General features: G+C 40.6%; 1 protein-coding gene across 1 annotated transcript in view; it reads left to right on the top strand.

The window, feature by feature from the left end:
• Positions 1 to 25: 25 nt before the first annotated feature.
• abcb7 (ATP-binding cassette, sub-family B (MDR/TAP), member 7) overlaps positions 26 to 17878 on the top strand; it is a 45807-nt gene continuing 27954 nt past the window's right edge. Inside the window, exons 1-4 of the mRNA XM_061786893.1 lie at positions 26 to 211; positions 3938 to 4021; positions 4107 to 4184; positions 10234 to 10353. Of these exons, the coding sequence (XP_061642877.1) occupies positions 26 to 211; positions 3938 to 4021; positions 4107 to 4184; positions 10234 to 10353 (468 nt within the window). The remainder of the gene's footprint in view (positions 212 to 3937; positions 4022 to 4106; positions 4185 to 10233; positions 10354 to 17878) is intronic.

Raw genomic sequence — 17878 nt, 5'->3', positions numbered from 1 at the left:
CAACAACGGAAATGACGTAGCCGACATGCGCACACTCACACCTCCCCTCACACTTGCAAACATGGCGCCACCGTTGCGATCGTTGAAATGCGGCTTGCACTTCCACAGACGAAAACTGGCAATTCTCCTTCAAAAGTCGAGCTCGTACCACCTTTGGAGTAAAGGTCAGGGCGAGGACGGGACGAAGTTCACGCGCCAAAGTTCTTACCTGGTAAGTTAAACGTAGATGCGGTGAGTTGGAGAGGACACCGTGCGCTTTTGGGGTGAGAGAACATTACAAGGACAGAGCTGGAAATAAGTTGTCAGTGTCCTCCGTTGTTACAATGGAAATAAACTAACGAGTGTGGGATTTTCGTATACCTGCATGCCTGTTATATGCGACTGCTGTCATGCAAATACAACTTCAGTTTGTATAATGACGACTAGTGGCTATAGGGCTACCTTGGAACTCCAATTCGACGTTTTAAAGTTGTAACAGTTATATTCGCATAACACCACACCGCCTTAACTAAATATTTGATGTGACTTTCGTGTGGCAGGTGAATGACAAACACAGTGGGTCGTATAATACTGTTCATTTCTTTCGTTGGTCAAATCATATCAGCCTGTCAGGAGTCTTGCATCACGTGTTGGAGACCCACAGAGGAGTCGGTAAATGTTAGATAAGCATGCTTTCCCCCCACCGAAAGTGCATTGACACTTATTTTCCACTGATGGCATTGTGGTTGAAAAGCATAGCTCCACGGTCAGAGGTAAAATTCAATGTGACACATTTCAAAAGTGAAAGTTGAATACGTCTTGTTTTAGTTTTGTTATGACATCCAGTTTTGAAATGATGCAAAGTCGTTAAGATTGGCAATTTATATGCCAAAACTCACACAATGTACTTGATTTACTTGAGATCATGGCAGGATATTTGATAATTATGCATAAACTGACCAAGTAGGTATATCTTGCAAGATGGAGTGTAACGTTTTTGCTTTAAAAAAAGTCATTTTCACCCAAGCCACTACTAGAAGAGATGCTGCTTAAGCCTATAAGCTCCTCTAATATCTTTCTGTATTTTTCAGTATTTGATCTTTTATATTTTGTGTTGAACTGCGACATTCCTACGCGCCGCGCTTGTACGCCCCGAAAATGACCTACAATCGCAAATGACGTACTTTACCTAACAATGGGCAGAACCGCCCGTTGTCTCCCATTTGTAAAAAGCAAACTAAACATTATTTTGCGTTTCTATAACAGAAACTAATCCTACAATTTCTGTGTAAACAAAAACAATAATTACTTGGAACAAACGCCACGTCTTTCCGAGGACCCCTTAACTACCCAATAAGGTGCCTGACCAAAAATAAACAAAGCTAAGATAAGCACTGTCCAAACAATGCATGCATAAAACACAGCAAAATAGGGCATTTAGAATAATTACTTCTTTTGAAGACTCCATCTATTTTCCCCACTGGCTGTCCTTCAAAACATAATTTAAAAGTTGTAGAAGGAGCATAAATGCATAGTCTACATCATATCGAGGCGACGGGTCTGTTGTTTTAATTCGGTATTCCATCCTATTTCTACTTGCTAAATGTCAGAATAATGAGAGGATTTTTTTTTAGCAACTATAATCAACAATACAGTCATGGCTAAAAGCATTGGCACGTTTTTAGCCATGAATTTATTTATTTTCTTTAATTTTTTTTCAATTTCTATTATTTTAATGTTATTTTACTTCTTACTCATTTATTTTCAGGTTGCTCTTTTAGGTTGTATTTGAAGTTGAGTTTTGGTAGATGAATAAATACACATTTTTGAAATAAATGACAAATTGTTTATTAATCATGATTTCAATATCAGTCAAAATGATTGTGATTATTATTTTTTCCATAATCGCACAGCCCTAGTGTAGCGTCTCCTTCCACTTTCACACTGCGCAGGCGTGGAAGAGTTGTGAAGCAAACTCAATCAAACATGTCAGCTCATAGAGCCAATAGCACTCACCATAAATAAATTTAAAAATGTATAGCTAATCCATGTGATCGGTATCGGTAGTGTTCGGTAGCTCTCACTCATGGTACCGGAATTGGAAGCATACAGCACTGATCAAAGCACCCTTAACTCATTCACTGCCAGCCGTTTCCTGATTATTGAACCCCCAGACTGCCAGGCATTGTCGAGCAATTTCACTAATTTTTCAAGCTCCACAGAATATGTGTACTATGACTATATAAACACTGAAACCACCAAAAGAAAAATCAGACTCTCTTCTTTCATCAGAAAAATAGTTTGTATTTAGCTTATACTGTTCTTTAATCGGCAGTCAAATATTGGCTAGTTTCAGTCAAATCTGTTTCTGAAGGGAAAAAAACAACTGAGAAAACAGCTTTTTTTGTGAAAGCAGACAGATCAAGCAGAACAATGATTGACACCAATATTTTTGTGTGTGTGAAAATCTCAAACATCTGAACATAAAACAACACTGACAGACTGAAGTACTTTTGACAGAAAAATAATTTATTTACAAGTATAGCTATGTACAGGGCAGCACGGTGGCCGACTGGTTAGAGCGTCAGCCTCACAGTTCTGAGGACCCGGGTTCAATCCCCGGCCCCGCCTGTGTGGAGTTTGGATGTTCTCCCCGTGCCTGCGTGGGTTTTCTCCGGGCACTCCGGTTTCCTCCCACATCCCAAAAACATGCATTAATTGGAGACTCTAAATTGCCCGTAGGTGTGAATGTGAGTGCGGATGGTTGTTTGTTTCTATGTGCCCTGCGATTGGCTGGCAACCAGTTCAGGGTGTACCCCGCCTCCTGCCCGATGACAGCTGGGGTAGGCTCCAGCACGCCCGCGACCCTAGTGAGGAGAAGCGACTCAGAAAATGGATGGATGGAAAATGCATGAACAAATGGGGCTCCCACTCTTGCAGTTTCTTCCTCTTAATTCTCCTCCTCTGCTTAGTAGTCCAGGTTTTTATTATCTTGCGCATAAACTCTAGCAAGGTTTTATCCACATCTGAATTTTATTCTTTGGTGGCGTTGAATGGGATCTTGTCATTGTCCTTGAAACCAGTCCCTACTTCTGACAGTGAATGACAGTGCGAGTTAAGCATACACAGTAGGGAGGTGCTATACAAAGTTATTAGCAGTGCATGTACCGTAATTTCTCATGTATAATGCACATTTCCCCCCCCCCCAAAAAAATTGTCAAAAGTCAATAGTGAGCATTATACATAGGTGTAGGGGCAAATGGAAAAAACATTCACATTTTATAAATGTATGCCGCTATTTAATGGTTATGAAAAAGCTGTACACTTTCATTCCAAAATGCCACCGCCACCTAGTGGTTATAAAAAAGGTGTACCCTACACTTTCATTCCAATATGACAGGGGTACGTATGACTGCATATATGTACAGTTGTGCACATAAATTTACATACCCTGGCAGAATTTGTGAAATATTGTTCTTTTTTTAAAAAAAAATATGACTGATGACTGAACAACAACCATCATTAATTTCTGTATGGTTATGTTTTGTTGAATGATAATGCTTTTCTGAAATGCTTGACCGTTTAATTTGAATCCCATTAAAATAAAATTAAATGTGTTTCGCCTGATCCTTCATGTTTTCTTTCAAGAATTGTACCCATCTTACAAATTCTGCCTTGGTAATCAAACATATGAGCACACCTGTGTGTTTTCTAAATTATTAAATAAAAGTAGGGCTGTGAATTTCAAACTAAGAGCATGTAAATTAAAAAAAGGATTATGTATTCAAATAAAGTGCTTAGCTACAGAATAATTATTTGAAAAAAAAAACTAACAAAATACAGATAATACTAGGTAGAAGGGTTTTCCCAGAATTTTGAGCTCCACTTTGGGGGTGCGTATTATACATGGGTGCGCATTATACACGAGAAATTATGGTACATCTTTGATATGTTTCAGCTGAGTACTCTGCCACACTCCCGAAGAAGTACGTGGAATACAAATACAACTGAAAACGGTCGGCGTATTTTGGAGGCAGTAAATGTAAGTAGAGATGAGAAGTACCTTCAGATCAAATTGCTTTGAAAATATGAGATTCATACACATTCAAATGCCAAATATTTCACAGTATTTGCAGGTGACAGACAAACGAACATGCTGGCATGGGAATGCGGGAGGAGGTCTCAGTGCAGACCCCAAAAATGTGGTGAGAATTTTATTTTTCATTGTTTATGTAAAACAATTCATATATATATATATATATTCTTGAAATAAATATCTTAATATATTATGTGTGTTTATGCGTGCGTGCTGTGTGTATGCTCCACACTCAGCCGACAGATCACAGACATCAGAACATGAGGAAAATGCTTTAACGTTCCTAAAAAAAAAAACACACACACAGAATTTATTTATGTAGATTAAAACCACCAAATGGACATTACCTGAGCCCCCTGTGTGCCACAGAAACCTCCACAATTGCTGTAAACATTAATCCCCTCTTCGCAGTATTACTTAACTGAATTTGATCAAAGGCAGATGTCGAGAACGGGGTCTTGTAATTTGCTGCCATGCGGTTGGACTCTAACACTGAGACTCCATATTGAATGTATTAGAGGAATTAGTACGTTAACTTTGGCCCACAGAGAGTCCCTGTGGCAGGTGTTTGCTGGAGTGTTGGTAAATAGACATGCTGGCAGCAATGGGCACCCCACTATCAGATGGGATGACAGCCCAGGTGTCTCGTGGGACTTGTATTCAGGTTGTATTGTAGTCAGGTTGGTTTTTCGTTTCTTGGTGATTCTCTGAGAAACCACAATGGACCTATGGACATTTGATACTCCATGTGAATGAGTCTAAAAGCTGGGCAATGTATGGAGGAGTTAACATTCTTAACTGTCATACAAGAGAAGTTAACCAATGTGTAATAAAACCAATAAGTTACCCTTTGAAGAAAGGACACAGGAAGATGTTTGCAGAGTAATAACTGTCACTGCAATGCTGTCACCTTTTTTGTAGGTATTAGACTTTACAGCGATGTGATCGGGCTGATAGGTATCGGCTGATATTTAGCATTTTATGCTGATCAGCTTTAATGTCATAATTCGCCGAGCCGATCAATGACGTCATTGATCAGCTCCGTAAAAGACCTTTAGTCCGCGTCGCCGCATGCACAGTATATTTGAATCGAAAAGCAAGTTTATTTTATAGCCTTGTCGCGTGTCTTTTGACCGTAGTACTGTAAATATCTGACGGCCAAAGAAGTTTAAAAAAAAAAAAAAAAAAAAACTCGGCGGTATGAGAGAAACAACACGTAATGCCGGATCAGACTACAAGACAAATTTGCTCTTTCACGATTCCATTGTCAGACTACTGCAATAAAATATTATTAATCATTAATTAATATAATATTCCGCATCCTGTTTTTTACGATCATTGGGCGTTATCTGGTCAACTCAAATGCGACCGGATACACTCGTTACCGTGGCAACGACAACAAGAGTGGAGCGAGCCAACGGTATTATAAGGACAAAATGGGGAAAAGCGTGGGTTGGTGGTCACCGGTGCTCAGGACAGGAGAGGACTTTCGTTTAAGGCTTGCTTGAGGTATGTTCACGTACTTTTAATACGATAAGGCTCGCAAGCAGGCAATAAAATGTTATGTAGCCTAGCAAGCTAGCGGTAGCACGAACGGTTGGATGTGAACATGCCGCCGTTCTGTCAAATCATGCTCTAAAGTTTCGGTGTGGGTGAAGTAATTTAATTAAAAATAAAGTAATTTAATTACAGTAAGTTAGCACCCATGATTTCTGTCATGTAACGTTGGTTTGACCTGACTGATTAGAATAAACGATCTGACGAGAGTGGAGATTTCCAACCTTTATGGAGGCAAGGAATATATTTTACAGTTGAAAAATCTCACGGCACACCAACAAACAAAAATGTCACAAAATTAATGTATCCACTCATTAATTACTGTATTTACTTCCTGTCATCAAATAGAAGACTTTTCCTTTGTTCTGTCTGCCACTATGCCTCACTGACATAAATAGAGGAACAAAGATACATTATTTATTGTAAATATAATTTTTGGAGCAATTAAGTACACAAGTATATACAGTAAATGAACAGGTCATTTAAGTAGACACAATCCTCCATCTTGTGATCGGATCGGTGATCGGTTATTGGTTTTTTTTACAACTCTCTGATCGGCCCCAAAAATCCTGATCGTGTAAAACCTAGTAGGTATTAGGCCTACTAGAATTAATGTTTATAGTGTATAATGTGTATTACCATCAGCATCTGCTTGGTCAAATGTTTGTATGCAAATGATATTGAATGTATCTAGGGCTGTTACTATTCAATATTTTTAGAATTTATTATTCTATACATAATTCCATTGAATAATTGGATAAAAATAGATTTGTATTTCAAAATCTATTTTTATCTACCGTGTTTTCACGACCATAAGGCGCACCGTATTAAAAGGCGCAGTGCAGTCTCAGTTACGGGGTCTATTTCTGTATTTAACACATGCATAAGGTGCACCGCATTATTATTGGACACGGGCATGGTAAAACATACGCTAGCTTAAAACATACGGTAGCATGCATGCACGCGAAAACAATGTTTTTACAAAGGCAGTGGGAGCAAAACTGAGTTCCGTTGTACTTTATTGAAGTATTTAACAATGTACTCACGTTATTTTTTGATCAATCCTCATCCACAAATCCATCAAAGTCCTCATCTTCTGTATCCGAAATGAACAGCTGGGCAAGTTCTCCATCAAACACGGCAGGTTCCCTCTCGTCATTGTCAGAGTCAGTCTCGTTGCCGTGCGGCTCCTCACTTTTACGAAAAGCTCGAACAACAGTGTAAGCAGACACGTTAGCCCAAGCATCCACAATCCATTCACAAATTGTGGCGTAACTCGCCCGGCGCTGCCTGCTAGTCTTAGTAAAGCTGCGTTCGCCATCTGTCATTCATCGCTCCCACGCCACTCGCAACTTCACTTTGAACGTACTGTTTACACCGATGTCCAGCGTTGGTGTTCCTTCGTCAAGCCTCCCGGAATGATGGCAAGCTCCGAGTTATTGCACTCAGTCGAATGGTGACTGCAGAGATGTTTCTCCCAGCTGTTCTTTGCTCATTAATCCGTTGCTCGAGTTGGTCTTCCAACTTGGGTCACCTCGCCTTGTTTCCGCGGAAACTCAGCTTCGTCTTCTTGACTTGGCGAAGCTCGTTGTCCTGCTTCCTCCACTTGTGAACCATGGATTCGTTGATCTTGAATTCTCTCGCGGCTGCTCAATTCCCATGTTTCTCCGCGTAACTGATAGCGTGCAGTTTAAAGTGTGCCTTGTAAGCGTGTCTCTTCGTAGGTGCCATTTTCGGGGGTCCTTAGCCAAACTGATGTTGTTTTGCACAATGCACATACCGGCGCTCTATACCTACTGGGGACGTGCCTTTAGCGTCCTCTGTCACACCCTTCCCCCTTTCACGGCCGCATGCTGTCCTCAGCCACATCCTCTTTTCCTCTGTATAATCAGCATGTCGGCAAGAAATGCTCCCAGTCAAATTAAGCCCATTCATCTCAATCAATTTAGCCATTTCGTGCACTTATACTGCATGTCAAATCGTGCACTTATACTGTATGTCAAATCACCTGAAATGATATTGCAGTAACCAAAAATATCAACAATACAGTATTGCCAACTTACTGTGGAACACATATATATCACTATTAATGACAACTTACACTGTAAATAAATAAATTAATTAAATACATAAATAAAAAATGAAAAATAAATAAAAACATAGTGAACAAAAAACTACTAGGAATAACAAGAGATGTGTATTAAAAATGCAATTTAAATTAATTAAAAATAAGTAATTCTAGACCATTTAGGCTTAGTAGCTATAATCATAAACCCTTCCAAAGGTACCGAGATCAGGTAGGTAGTGCATGTGAGAGAGAAGTAATTATTTAGTGTAGGCTAGCTATTTTCTTGCATTTGACCACAAATTGGTTTCCATTCCTCACGTTACACATCTTAACATTCAACATCGACATTAGTCAAGGAAGGAAGGATATCCAAAACATTTGACCCAAGTCATGCAGTTTAAAGGTAGCGGTACCAAATACTAATGAAATGTATGTAAATTTCTGACTTTGAAGAAAGTGATTGTCCCCCAAACAATCCTTCTCTCATTATTCTGGCATTTAGGAAATAATCCTAATTAACCTAAAACAGGGAAAGTTTAGTCTTATTTAATGTCAGTGAGGGGGGGAAAAAACTTCTATTTATATACTGTATGTAAACTTATGGTTTCAATTGTACAGTGCCGTCAAAAAGTATTTTTCTCATTCTTTTTTTTTTTTTGTTTTGCATAGTATCCCCACATTAATTTAAGATCATCAAATGTAAGCATCAAACATAACCCAAGTAAACATAAAATGCAGTTTTTAAATGTTTATTTTATTTATGAAGGAAAATAAACTATGCAAAGCTCCCTGGCCCTGTATGTAAAAGTATTTTCCCCCTAAACCTAATAACTGGTTTGGCCACCCGCAGTAGCAACAACTGAAATCAAGTGTTTCCTATAACTGGCAATTAAATTTTCACATCTCCGTGAAGATTTGTTGGCCTACCCTTCTTTGCGGAATTGTTATAATTCAGCAGGCTGGAGGGTTTTCAAGCTTGAACGGCCTTTTGAAGGCCATGCCACAGAATTTCAATCTGATTCAAACCCGGACTTCATTTCCTCAACCTTCATTATTATTATTTTTTTTTTTAAGCCATTCAGAAGGTGACTTGCTAAGGTCACAAACTGATAGACGAACATTGTCCCTCAGGATTTTCTGCTAAAGCGCAGAATCAGAATCCTCTTTATTTGCAAAGTATATCCGAAACACACAAGGAATTTGTCTCTGGTAGTTGGAGCTGCTGTAGTACGACAATAGACAGCCGTTTTGATGATAAATACTTTTGAAACATAAAAACACATGAGAGTCACTTAGCCTCAAACAATTTAATGGCAAGAGGGAAGAAGCTGTTGGAATTTCTGCTGGTTTTAGTTTGCATTGATCAATACCGTCAACCTGAGGGAAGGAGCTGGAAGAGGTGGTGACCAGGATGTGGAGGGTCCAAGAGGATTTTGCATGCTCTTGTCTCAGTTCTGGCAGTGTGCAACTCCTCAAAGGTGGGTAGGGGGTGGCAACTTCGTTTTGTCAACAGGTTCTATATAAGTGATTTCTTGTTTGCGTGTGGTCAGTGAAAATGAACTTAACTTTCCAAAAGATGTGATTAGCCACAATTAATTCATGATTTAACAAGGTTAAATTTTATTCTTCACACAGGGCCAGTAGCTTTGAATAGTTTTGTTGTTCCTAAATAGATGAAATCACCATTTGAAAACATTGTTTACTTGGGTTATTTTTGTCTATGATATTGTCTGTGATATTTATGTTTGTTGGATGATCTTAAACATTAAAGTGAGGAAACTATGCAAAAAAAAATAAGAATTTGAGATGCGGGCAAAGATTTTTCATGGCACTCTACATAGGACTTTGGTTGCCTATATTTTTTAACTTGAAATGATCCCACACTTTCGACATTCTGTCTTTTCACCTGACTTGCCGCACTATTGCACCAGTGGGTGGCTGAGTCTGCAGGAAATATCCATATGGAAGCATGGTCCTGGCAAAGCTTCAACGCAGAGATTTTGCGTCAATGTTTTTTTTTTATTATTATTATTTTTTTTTTGTAGTCGAGTTACCAGAGTTGTGCGTTTTTTTTTCGTTTTTGTCTTTTTTTTTTTTCTCCCTAGCCCTAAATGTATTACTTAGATGATACCGAGGCGGAACCAGACTCTTTCCTATGTTGCGGTGGGTTGCATTTCAGGTTCATCACATTTTTTGTCTTTGTCATCACGGGTACCTTTCTGTGATAGCATTGCAGAAAAAAGGAATCTAGAGTTATGCTTTTGATGCTCACTTAGCTGAAGTTTCACAAAAATGCCAACATCTCTCGTGACATCATTATTTATGATGGTTTGAACATTAAGTTTTATTTGAATTGTTAGGAATGTTTGGCCCACTTTAGTTGTTTGACTTTGCAGGTAGCACTATACAGTTTTAGACTCACAAAATTGAATGAAAAGATATGCATTTTATGTTGTATGAAGAATATAGCTTACTAGAGTAAGCTATTTGTTTGTTTTCAAACTAAATGAGAGAATATTCTTCTTCTCCATAGCTGAAAGAGGTGAACTCAACTACAATCCTGTCTGCCATGCTCTCTTATGTGTGGCCGAAGGACAGACCTGACCTACGGGCACGTGTTGGCATCTCGCTGGGCCTGCTAGCTGCAGCCAAGGTACTGTCAGAGACTATTACACGTCTATTACAGACATCATATCACCATATACACTACATTGGTTTTACTTTTTTTCACAACTTAAACTTCATGTCATAAAATCTGTACGTCAATTCTAATTTCTCTCTTGTCCAAGATAAATATTTTTTAACTTAATTTCAACTGCAAGGCTAAAATTAAGTGGTCTCTTATTGCAGTTTGCGAGTTAAAATTAGAATTTTGCGCCTTAAAAAACATTGAAAAGCAACACTGTGAATCACAGTTTTACCACAAAGATGGTTGCGAAGACAGAAGCATGTGATACAACGAGCTTACGTCACCGATGCGTGGGAAGTAGAATGCGGAAGAAAAGAGTTCATGGATACTTTTAAAAATTCCCACCATGCAGAACTCGCTGCTGTGGTGGGTCCAGAACGCGGACAGGTTTTCCTGTTCAGCCAAGTTGTACAAAACGTTCCCTGGCTGTCCTTGCGGCAAGCACATCGAATAAGAAGATTTATTTATTTATTTTTTTTTTTCCTCTGGCTGGAAGTACCATCACGGGAGAACAGGTGAGCCTTCAGTCAACGTGTATAAACTTACAAACTATCCGTCGTAAAATGCGCACTGGAGTCGCGTTGATGTTCAGCTCGCCATTCGCGTGTGTCTTCAAAAAGTCAATCCATCAGTATCAAGTTACCCAGAAAGCCATGTTGTCTCAGGTGACCGTTTACAAAACTATGCGTCGTAAAATGTGCACTGCAGAGTCACATTGATGTTCAGCTCGCCATCCGCGTGGGTCTTTAAAAAATCAGCCCATCGCATTTTTATTTTTCCTCATTTTTTGTGAGCTAAAAAACCTCACCGAGCTGTTCTGTAAATTGAGGCATCCAGCGAAGACAAATGTTCGGGGTATAGCCATTGTTAGCTTGCTAACTGCATACTGGAGTGGTAAATGGGGCTTGTTCTGGAAGCTAAGCACAGCTAACACTAAACGGAGCAGCCAAAGGAAATGTCACTTTGTCCTGATATAGTGGGGGACTTGCGCTAGAAAATATACGCCCCAACCCTGTGATCTCACAGCGCTGTGTTTTAGCCCCGCCCACAAAATCAGGAAAATTAAAACGGTGAAAAAGATGCTTACGCTCTCAATAATCCAGCACTATATTGTTATGTCTTTGCAAACAGTATGTTTTCAGCACTTATGTTCAAACATATTTAATGTATTTAGCAACACGGATATCTACTTGAGTTGTGCAACCCCTAACATACTTACATTTAAGTCGCTGACTTAGGGATACAGCTACAGTGTCTTTATTTATGGAACTCATTTTGGCCTTGTGCTTTGTTCAGTGTAAAGGTACAAAATGTGAACCTTAGTGAAAATGAAAATAAATGCACTAACAAGTCCTTGGCTCAGCTGGAGCTATTTTGGCATGCTTCTTTGGCTTTGTGGTAGCTGAAATAATTACAGTCTTTGCAAATCACTTATTACAGCTGTTAGTCTTTCTTGCATTCTGCTGAGCACTTTCATTTGTCTCTGCACTCAAAAGGTGTCAGCCTTTTATAGTGTACTTTTTTAAAAATTGTTTCTGGTGAAATGTTGTCAGTCAAAACATTTTCATCATATTAAGAATCTTTATTGTCGTGAACAAATGCATGTACACGAGATTTTTACTCTGCATGCATCATAGTGGTCCACACAGTGGAGTAGCGGGCTAGCGCAAGGACACCACGGTCGGGGGATTTTGGGGGTGGATGGTCTGTTGCTGCATTTTCTCAAGCTTTGTATACACTTGATGAAGCTGACGTTACTTTTTACCCACATTCTTCTGCCGGTCTGTGACTTGAAACTGGGTCACGGTGGCAGGCAAAAGATCTTAACCACTTGGCCTTGGCTGCCCCATATTAAAGGTCAGAGTGTAAGGATTTTATGGTGGTCGATTAAAAGTCATATTTGCATTGTTAATGTTTTGTAATACATACACATCATTTACAGCAATTTGTCAACCATAAATTGGGAAAAGAAAAAAAAGTATTTTATTGAGCACTCCTGAACGCTCCCGATTTTGAGACAACGTGGGAGTAGTTACTCTATCCACCGCAAGGTCTACTGGAATTGATGTAAAGTTTGTCAAGCATTAGCGTCCTGCACTTACTCTGAATGGGGAGTTACAATTTTGAATACGAGCAGGATGAGGATTTTTATACACAGGAGCCGGCTGAAAGTAGACTTGTGGTCAAACCCTGCAATTTTGAGCCGATCAGGAGGTCGGAGCTTGTCTGTGATAACGGCTAGCAACTACTTAGCAGCTGCACAGACGTCACATCATGAAGTGAAAGTAAACTACTGTATCAATGTGACACACGACGGTGGAAAGGGGACACAATATCACACACAGTGGGCTGGAAATACAAATGCTACGTGTACAGTATTAGCATGGCTTTGACATCGTCTTTGCCTGTGGGCTCCTTCATGACACTTTTGGAAGAAGTTTAGCTTATTCGCAACCATGGAAGTGATCAGTGACTTACACTACATTGACACCAGACGCAAAGAGAACTTTTGCCTCCCCAGCTTGGGGAGGGGGTGCAATAAATAGCGTGTACCGAGCAGCTGTTCAATGTGGATGCGCCAATAATGTCAGATGCTGGATTTTTTTTTCTTTCCAATATCTCGAACAATCAGTGTTACGGCCTCAACAAGCCAACCTTCAGTGGTTTCCGTAACAAAATATGGACATCCCGTCAGATTTGGGAGGTGTCTCCACTGTGAAACATGGGGAACAGGGAAGCTGGTCAAAGTTGATGGGAAGATGGATGGAGCTAAATACAAGGCAATCCTGGAAGAAAAACTTTGGAGGCTGCAAAAGACTTGAGACTGGGAAGGAGATTCATGTGTCACAATAGTCCAGTCGAAGTCCAGACTGAAATCCCATTGAACATCTATGTCAAGACTTAAAAATTGCTGTTCACAGATGCTCTCCATCCAATCCGTCTGAGCTTGAACTTGCTTGCAAAGAAGAATGGACAGCAATTTCACTATCTAGACGTGCAGCTGGGATTGCAGTGAATGGTGGCTCAACAAAGTATTGACCCAGGGGTGCTGAATACAAATACACACCACATTTCTATCTGCTTAAAATTTTGAAAACTACTGTATGTATTGTTTCCGTTCCACTTTACAATTATGTGTTACTTTGTGTCGGTTGATATCATATAATCTCACTAAAAATATTTAAGTGTGTAGTTGTAAGGTGCAAAATGTGAAGAAGTTCAAGGGGTATGAATATTTTTAAAGGCACTGTATTGTGTTGCTGTGCTCTAAAATCTCCCACCACTTGGCATTAAAAGTAAAAGGTTGCTTTCTGGTAATAAAAGTATTACAGTTAAAAACATTCAAGGTTGGAGCTAAAGTGCTACATGACACACACACATCCTTGAAGAGAGCAGCTGCATTACTTGTGTGTGCACTAAAATATACAGTGGGTACGGAAAGTATTCAGACCCCCTTAAATTTTTCTTTTTTTTTTTGTTATATTGCAGCCATTTGTGAAAATCATTTGTTAATTTTTTTTCCTCATTAATGTGCACACAGCACCCCATATTGACAGAAAAAAAACGGAATTGTTGAACATTTGCAGCTTTATTAAAAAAGAAAAACTGAAATATCACACAGCCATAAGTATAAAGACCCTTTGCTGTGACACTCTTATATTTAACTCTGTTGTTGTCCATTTCTTCTGATCATCCTTGAGATGGTTCTACACCCTCACTGGAGTCCAGCTGTGTTTGATTATACTTATTGGACGTGATTAGGAAAGCCACACACCTGTCTATTTAAGACCTTACAGCTCACAGTGCATGTCAGAGCAAATGAGAATCATGAGGTACAGCACACCGTACCGCTGTTCTGCTCCCCTCATACATGTTCTGTACTATTTTAACATACTTCTCTGCAACTCCATGATGCAGTTCTTTCTGATTTTCTCTGTACTTCTCCATCAACACCCTCAAGGCAAATAATGTATCTGTGGTACTCTTCCTAGGCATGAAACCATACCGTCGCTCTCAAATAGACACTTCTGTCTTAAGTCTAGCCTCCACTACTCTCCCATAACTTCATTGTGTGGCTCATCAAATTTATTCCTCTATAGCCCCCACAGCTCTGCACATCACCCTTGTTCTTAAAAATGGGCACCAGTACACTTTTCCTCTATCCCTGTGGCATCTTCTCACCCTTTACAATTCTGTTGAACATCCTGGTCAAAAACAACACAGCCAACTGTCCTAGATCCTTCCATACCTCCACAGGTATGTTATCTGGACTAACTTTAGTGCCTTTCAAACTTCCGCCTTACCAGTCACTGCTACTTCCTGGTCCACCACACTTGCCTCTTCCTTCTCTCTCTCATTTTCCTCATTCAACAACTCCTCAAACTACTCTTTCCATGTATCCAGCACACTGCTGGCACCAGTCAACACATTTCCATCTCTATCCTTAATCACCCTAACCTGCTGCAAATCCTTCCCATCTCTATCCCTCTGTCAAGCCCACCTCTATAAATCCAGAGCTGCCAAATGGTACGGAACATATGTATTTTACTTCTTCTTAGCTAACCTCTTTCCTTGTACGCTTTGCCGCACTTTAAGGTTCCACCAGCAAGTCTCTTTCTCCCCTTTTCTACCAGAAGACACACAAAGTACCGTATTTTCACGACCATAAGGCGCACCATATTAAAAGTCTCAGTTACGGGGTCTATTTCTGTATTTAACACACACATAAGGTGCACCGCATTATTGGGCGGAGGCATGGTAAAACATACGCTAGCTTAAAACATATGGTAGCATGCATGCACGCTAAAACATACGCTAACATGCATGCTAGCGTATGTTTTTAAAAAGGCAGCAGGAGCAAAACTGAGTTCGGTTGTACTTTATTGAAGTATTTAACAATGTACTCACGTTATTTTTTTTATCAATCCTCATCCACAAATCCATCAAAGTCCTCATCTTCTGTATCCAAAATGAACAGCTGGGCAAGTTCTCCAACAAACATGCCGGGTTCCCTCTCGTCATTGTCTGAGTCAGTCTCGTTGCCGGGGGGCTGTTCAGCAATGATGCCGGCTTTCGCGAAAGCTCTGACAACAGTCAAAGCAGATACCTTAGCCCAAGCATCCACAATCCATTCACATATGGTGGCGTAACTCCCCCCGCCGTTGCCTCCCAGTCTTAGTTGCACTTGGTTTTTCACAGCGGCTGTGAGATGGGCGCGCATGGAGTCACAGATCAACAGGGACGGTGACGCGTGGAAAAAACCATCCGGTCTCTTTACGAACACCTCACTCAGCCACTCTCTCATTTTCTCCTCGTCCATTCAGCCCTTTTGATTGGCCTTAACGATGACTTTGGCTGGAATTTTTTCTTTAGCCAGCGTCTTCCTCTTAAAAATCACCAGAGGTGGCAGTTTCTGTCCATTACCATGGCAACCAAGCACAACAGTAAAACCAAACTTCTCATGCCCCCTTGTGCGCATCGCTACCGTGGTGGTCCCCTTCTTCTCTACAGTGTGGTTCACCAGGATGTCGAAAGTGAGCCAAAGTGAGCGGCACCTCGTCCATGTTGGTGATGTGGTTGGGCTGGATGTGTTTGTCTGCAATCTTTTTACTGCAGTAGGAGCGGAAGATGGCCAGCTTTTCCTTGTAATCCGCCTGAAGTTGCTGCGCCACAGTAGTCCTTGCCCGGATGGCGCCGTTTCATAAAACAAAAGAACCAAGACGGACCTCCTTGAAAATGTTTGATTTTCATTTCTTCTGCAAGCCTTATTGCCCTCAGTCGAATGGTGACTGTAGAGACGCTTCTCCCGACTGTTCTTTGCTCATTAATCCATTGCTCGAGTTGGTCTTCCAACTCCGGCCACCTCGCCTTGTTTCCGCATTTTGTTTTTCTTTTTTTTTCCGCGGAAACTCAGCTTCAACTTCTTGACTTGGCGAAGCTCGTTTTCCTGCTTCCTCCACTTGCGAACCATGGATTCATTGATCTTGAATTCTCTCGCGGCTGCTCGATTCCCATTGTCCTCCGCGTAACTGATAGCTTGCAATTTAAACTGTGCTCCGTAAGCGTGTCTCTTCGTAGGTGCCATTTTCGGGGGTCCTTAGCCAAACCGATGTTGTTTTGCACAATGCACATACTATATACCTACTGGGGGCGTGCCTTTAGCATCCTCTGTCACGCGCACCCTTCCCCATTTACGTCCGCATGCTGTCCTCAGTCACGTCTGCCTTCCTCTATATAAGCAGCGTGTTGGGAGGAAATGCTTCCAGTCAGTCAAGCGGAGCGCTCATTAAAGTCACACAACAACATTTACAGATTTTGGAACTCGGTGCACACAAGGATTACCGCATTATAAGGTCCATTTTGGAGAAAATTTAAGACTTTTAAGTGCGCCTTATGGTCGTGAAAATACGGCCTGTCTTTCTGATCATCTTGGCTGGAGAGGTCAGTCTTCTCGAAGCTCCTCCTCCCCACCGAAAGCCTTTCTCAGCTATTCTTGAAAAGCCACACAACCTTCATCCTTTCTCAGCTTTTACCACATGGTTCTCTCTTCTACCTTTGTCTGATTAATCTTCTTCACCACCACCAGAATCATCTTGCACACCAGGATGCTATGGGGTCTAGCACCACTCTCCCATACAGCTACCTTACAGTCAGTAACCTCCTTTAGATTATATTGTCTGAACAAGATGTAATCCACATCTGCTTCTACCTCCGCTGTTGAAGGTCACCCTATGTTCCTGCCTCTTCTGGAAGAAAGTGTTCGCTACAGCCATTTGCATCCAATTTGCTAAGTCCATCACTATCTGTCCCTCCAAGTTCCTTTCTTGGATGCCAAACCTACCCATTACTTCTTCATCACTCCATTACAATCTGCACCAATCACGACTCTCTGCCTGGGAAGATCTGAACTACTTTGTCGAGCTTCCAGAATTTCTCTTTCACTTCTAGTTCACATCCTGCCTGTGGGGTATAACCACTAGTTACATTAAACATAACACCCTCAATTTCAAGTTTCAGCCTCATCACTCGAGCTGACACTCTTCACTCTTCTCTTCCCTTCTACATCATTGTAAAATAATTTGATCCCTACCCCTAAGCTTCTGGCCTTACTGCCTTTCCACCCGCTCGCCTCGACACACAATATGTCTAACTTTCTCCAAATCATCTTGTCAACAAGCTCCCTAGTAGCTTTCCTTTCATCGTCCCAACATTCAAAGTCCCCACTTTGTTATAGACTCTGTGGTCTCCTCTTCTCTTTTTGCCTAAGAAACCGCTTTTCACCTATCTTTCGTCTTTGACCCACAGCAGCTGAATTTTCACCAGCACCCTGTAGGTTTTTCAATCAGTTGAATAATGATCAATTGATGCAATATCTTGCCATTGTGACATATCAGCAGGTACAGATTTACATGGTTCAACACAGTCCCTTCATATTCTAACCTCCAAATGAATTAGATTAAATTAGGGGTTCTTATAAACCCTGTGATAA

This window comes from Phyllopteryx taeniolatus, chromosome 10, assembly GCF_024500385.1.
Source record: "Phyllopteryx taeniolatus isolate TA_2022b chromosome 10, UOR_Ptae_1.2, whole genome shotgun sequence".
In the NCBI taxonomy this organism is placed as follows: domain Eukaryota; kingdom Metazoa; phylum Chordata; class Actinopteri; order Syngnathiformes; family Syngnathidae; genus Phyllopteryx; species Phyllopteryx taeniolatus.
This window is presented reverse-complemented; position numbering and strand designations above follow the sequence as displayed.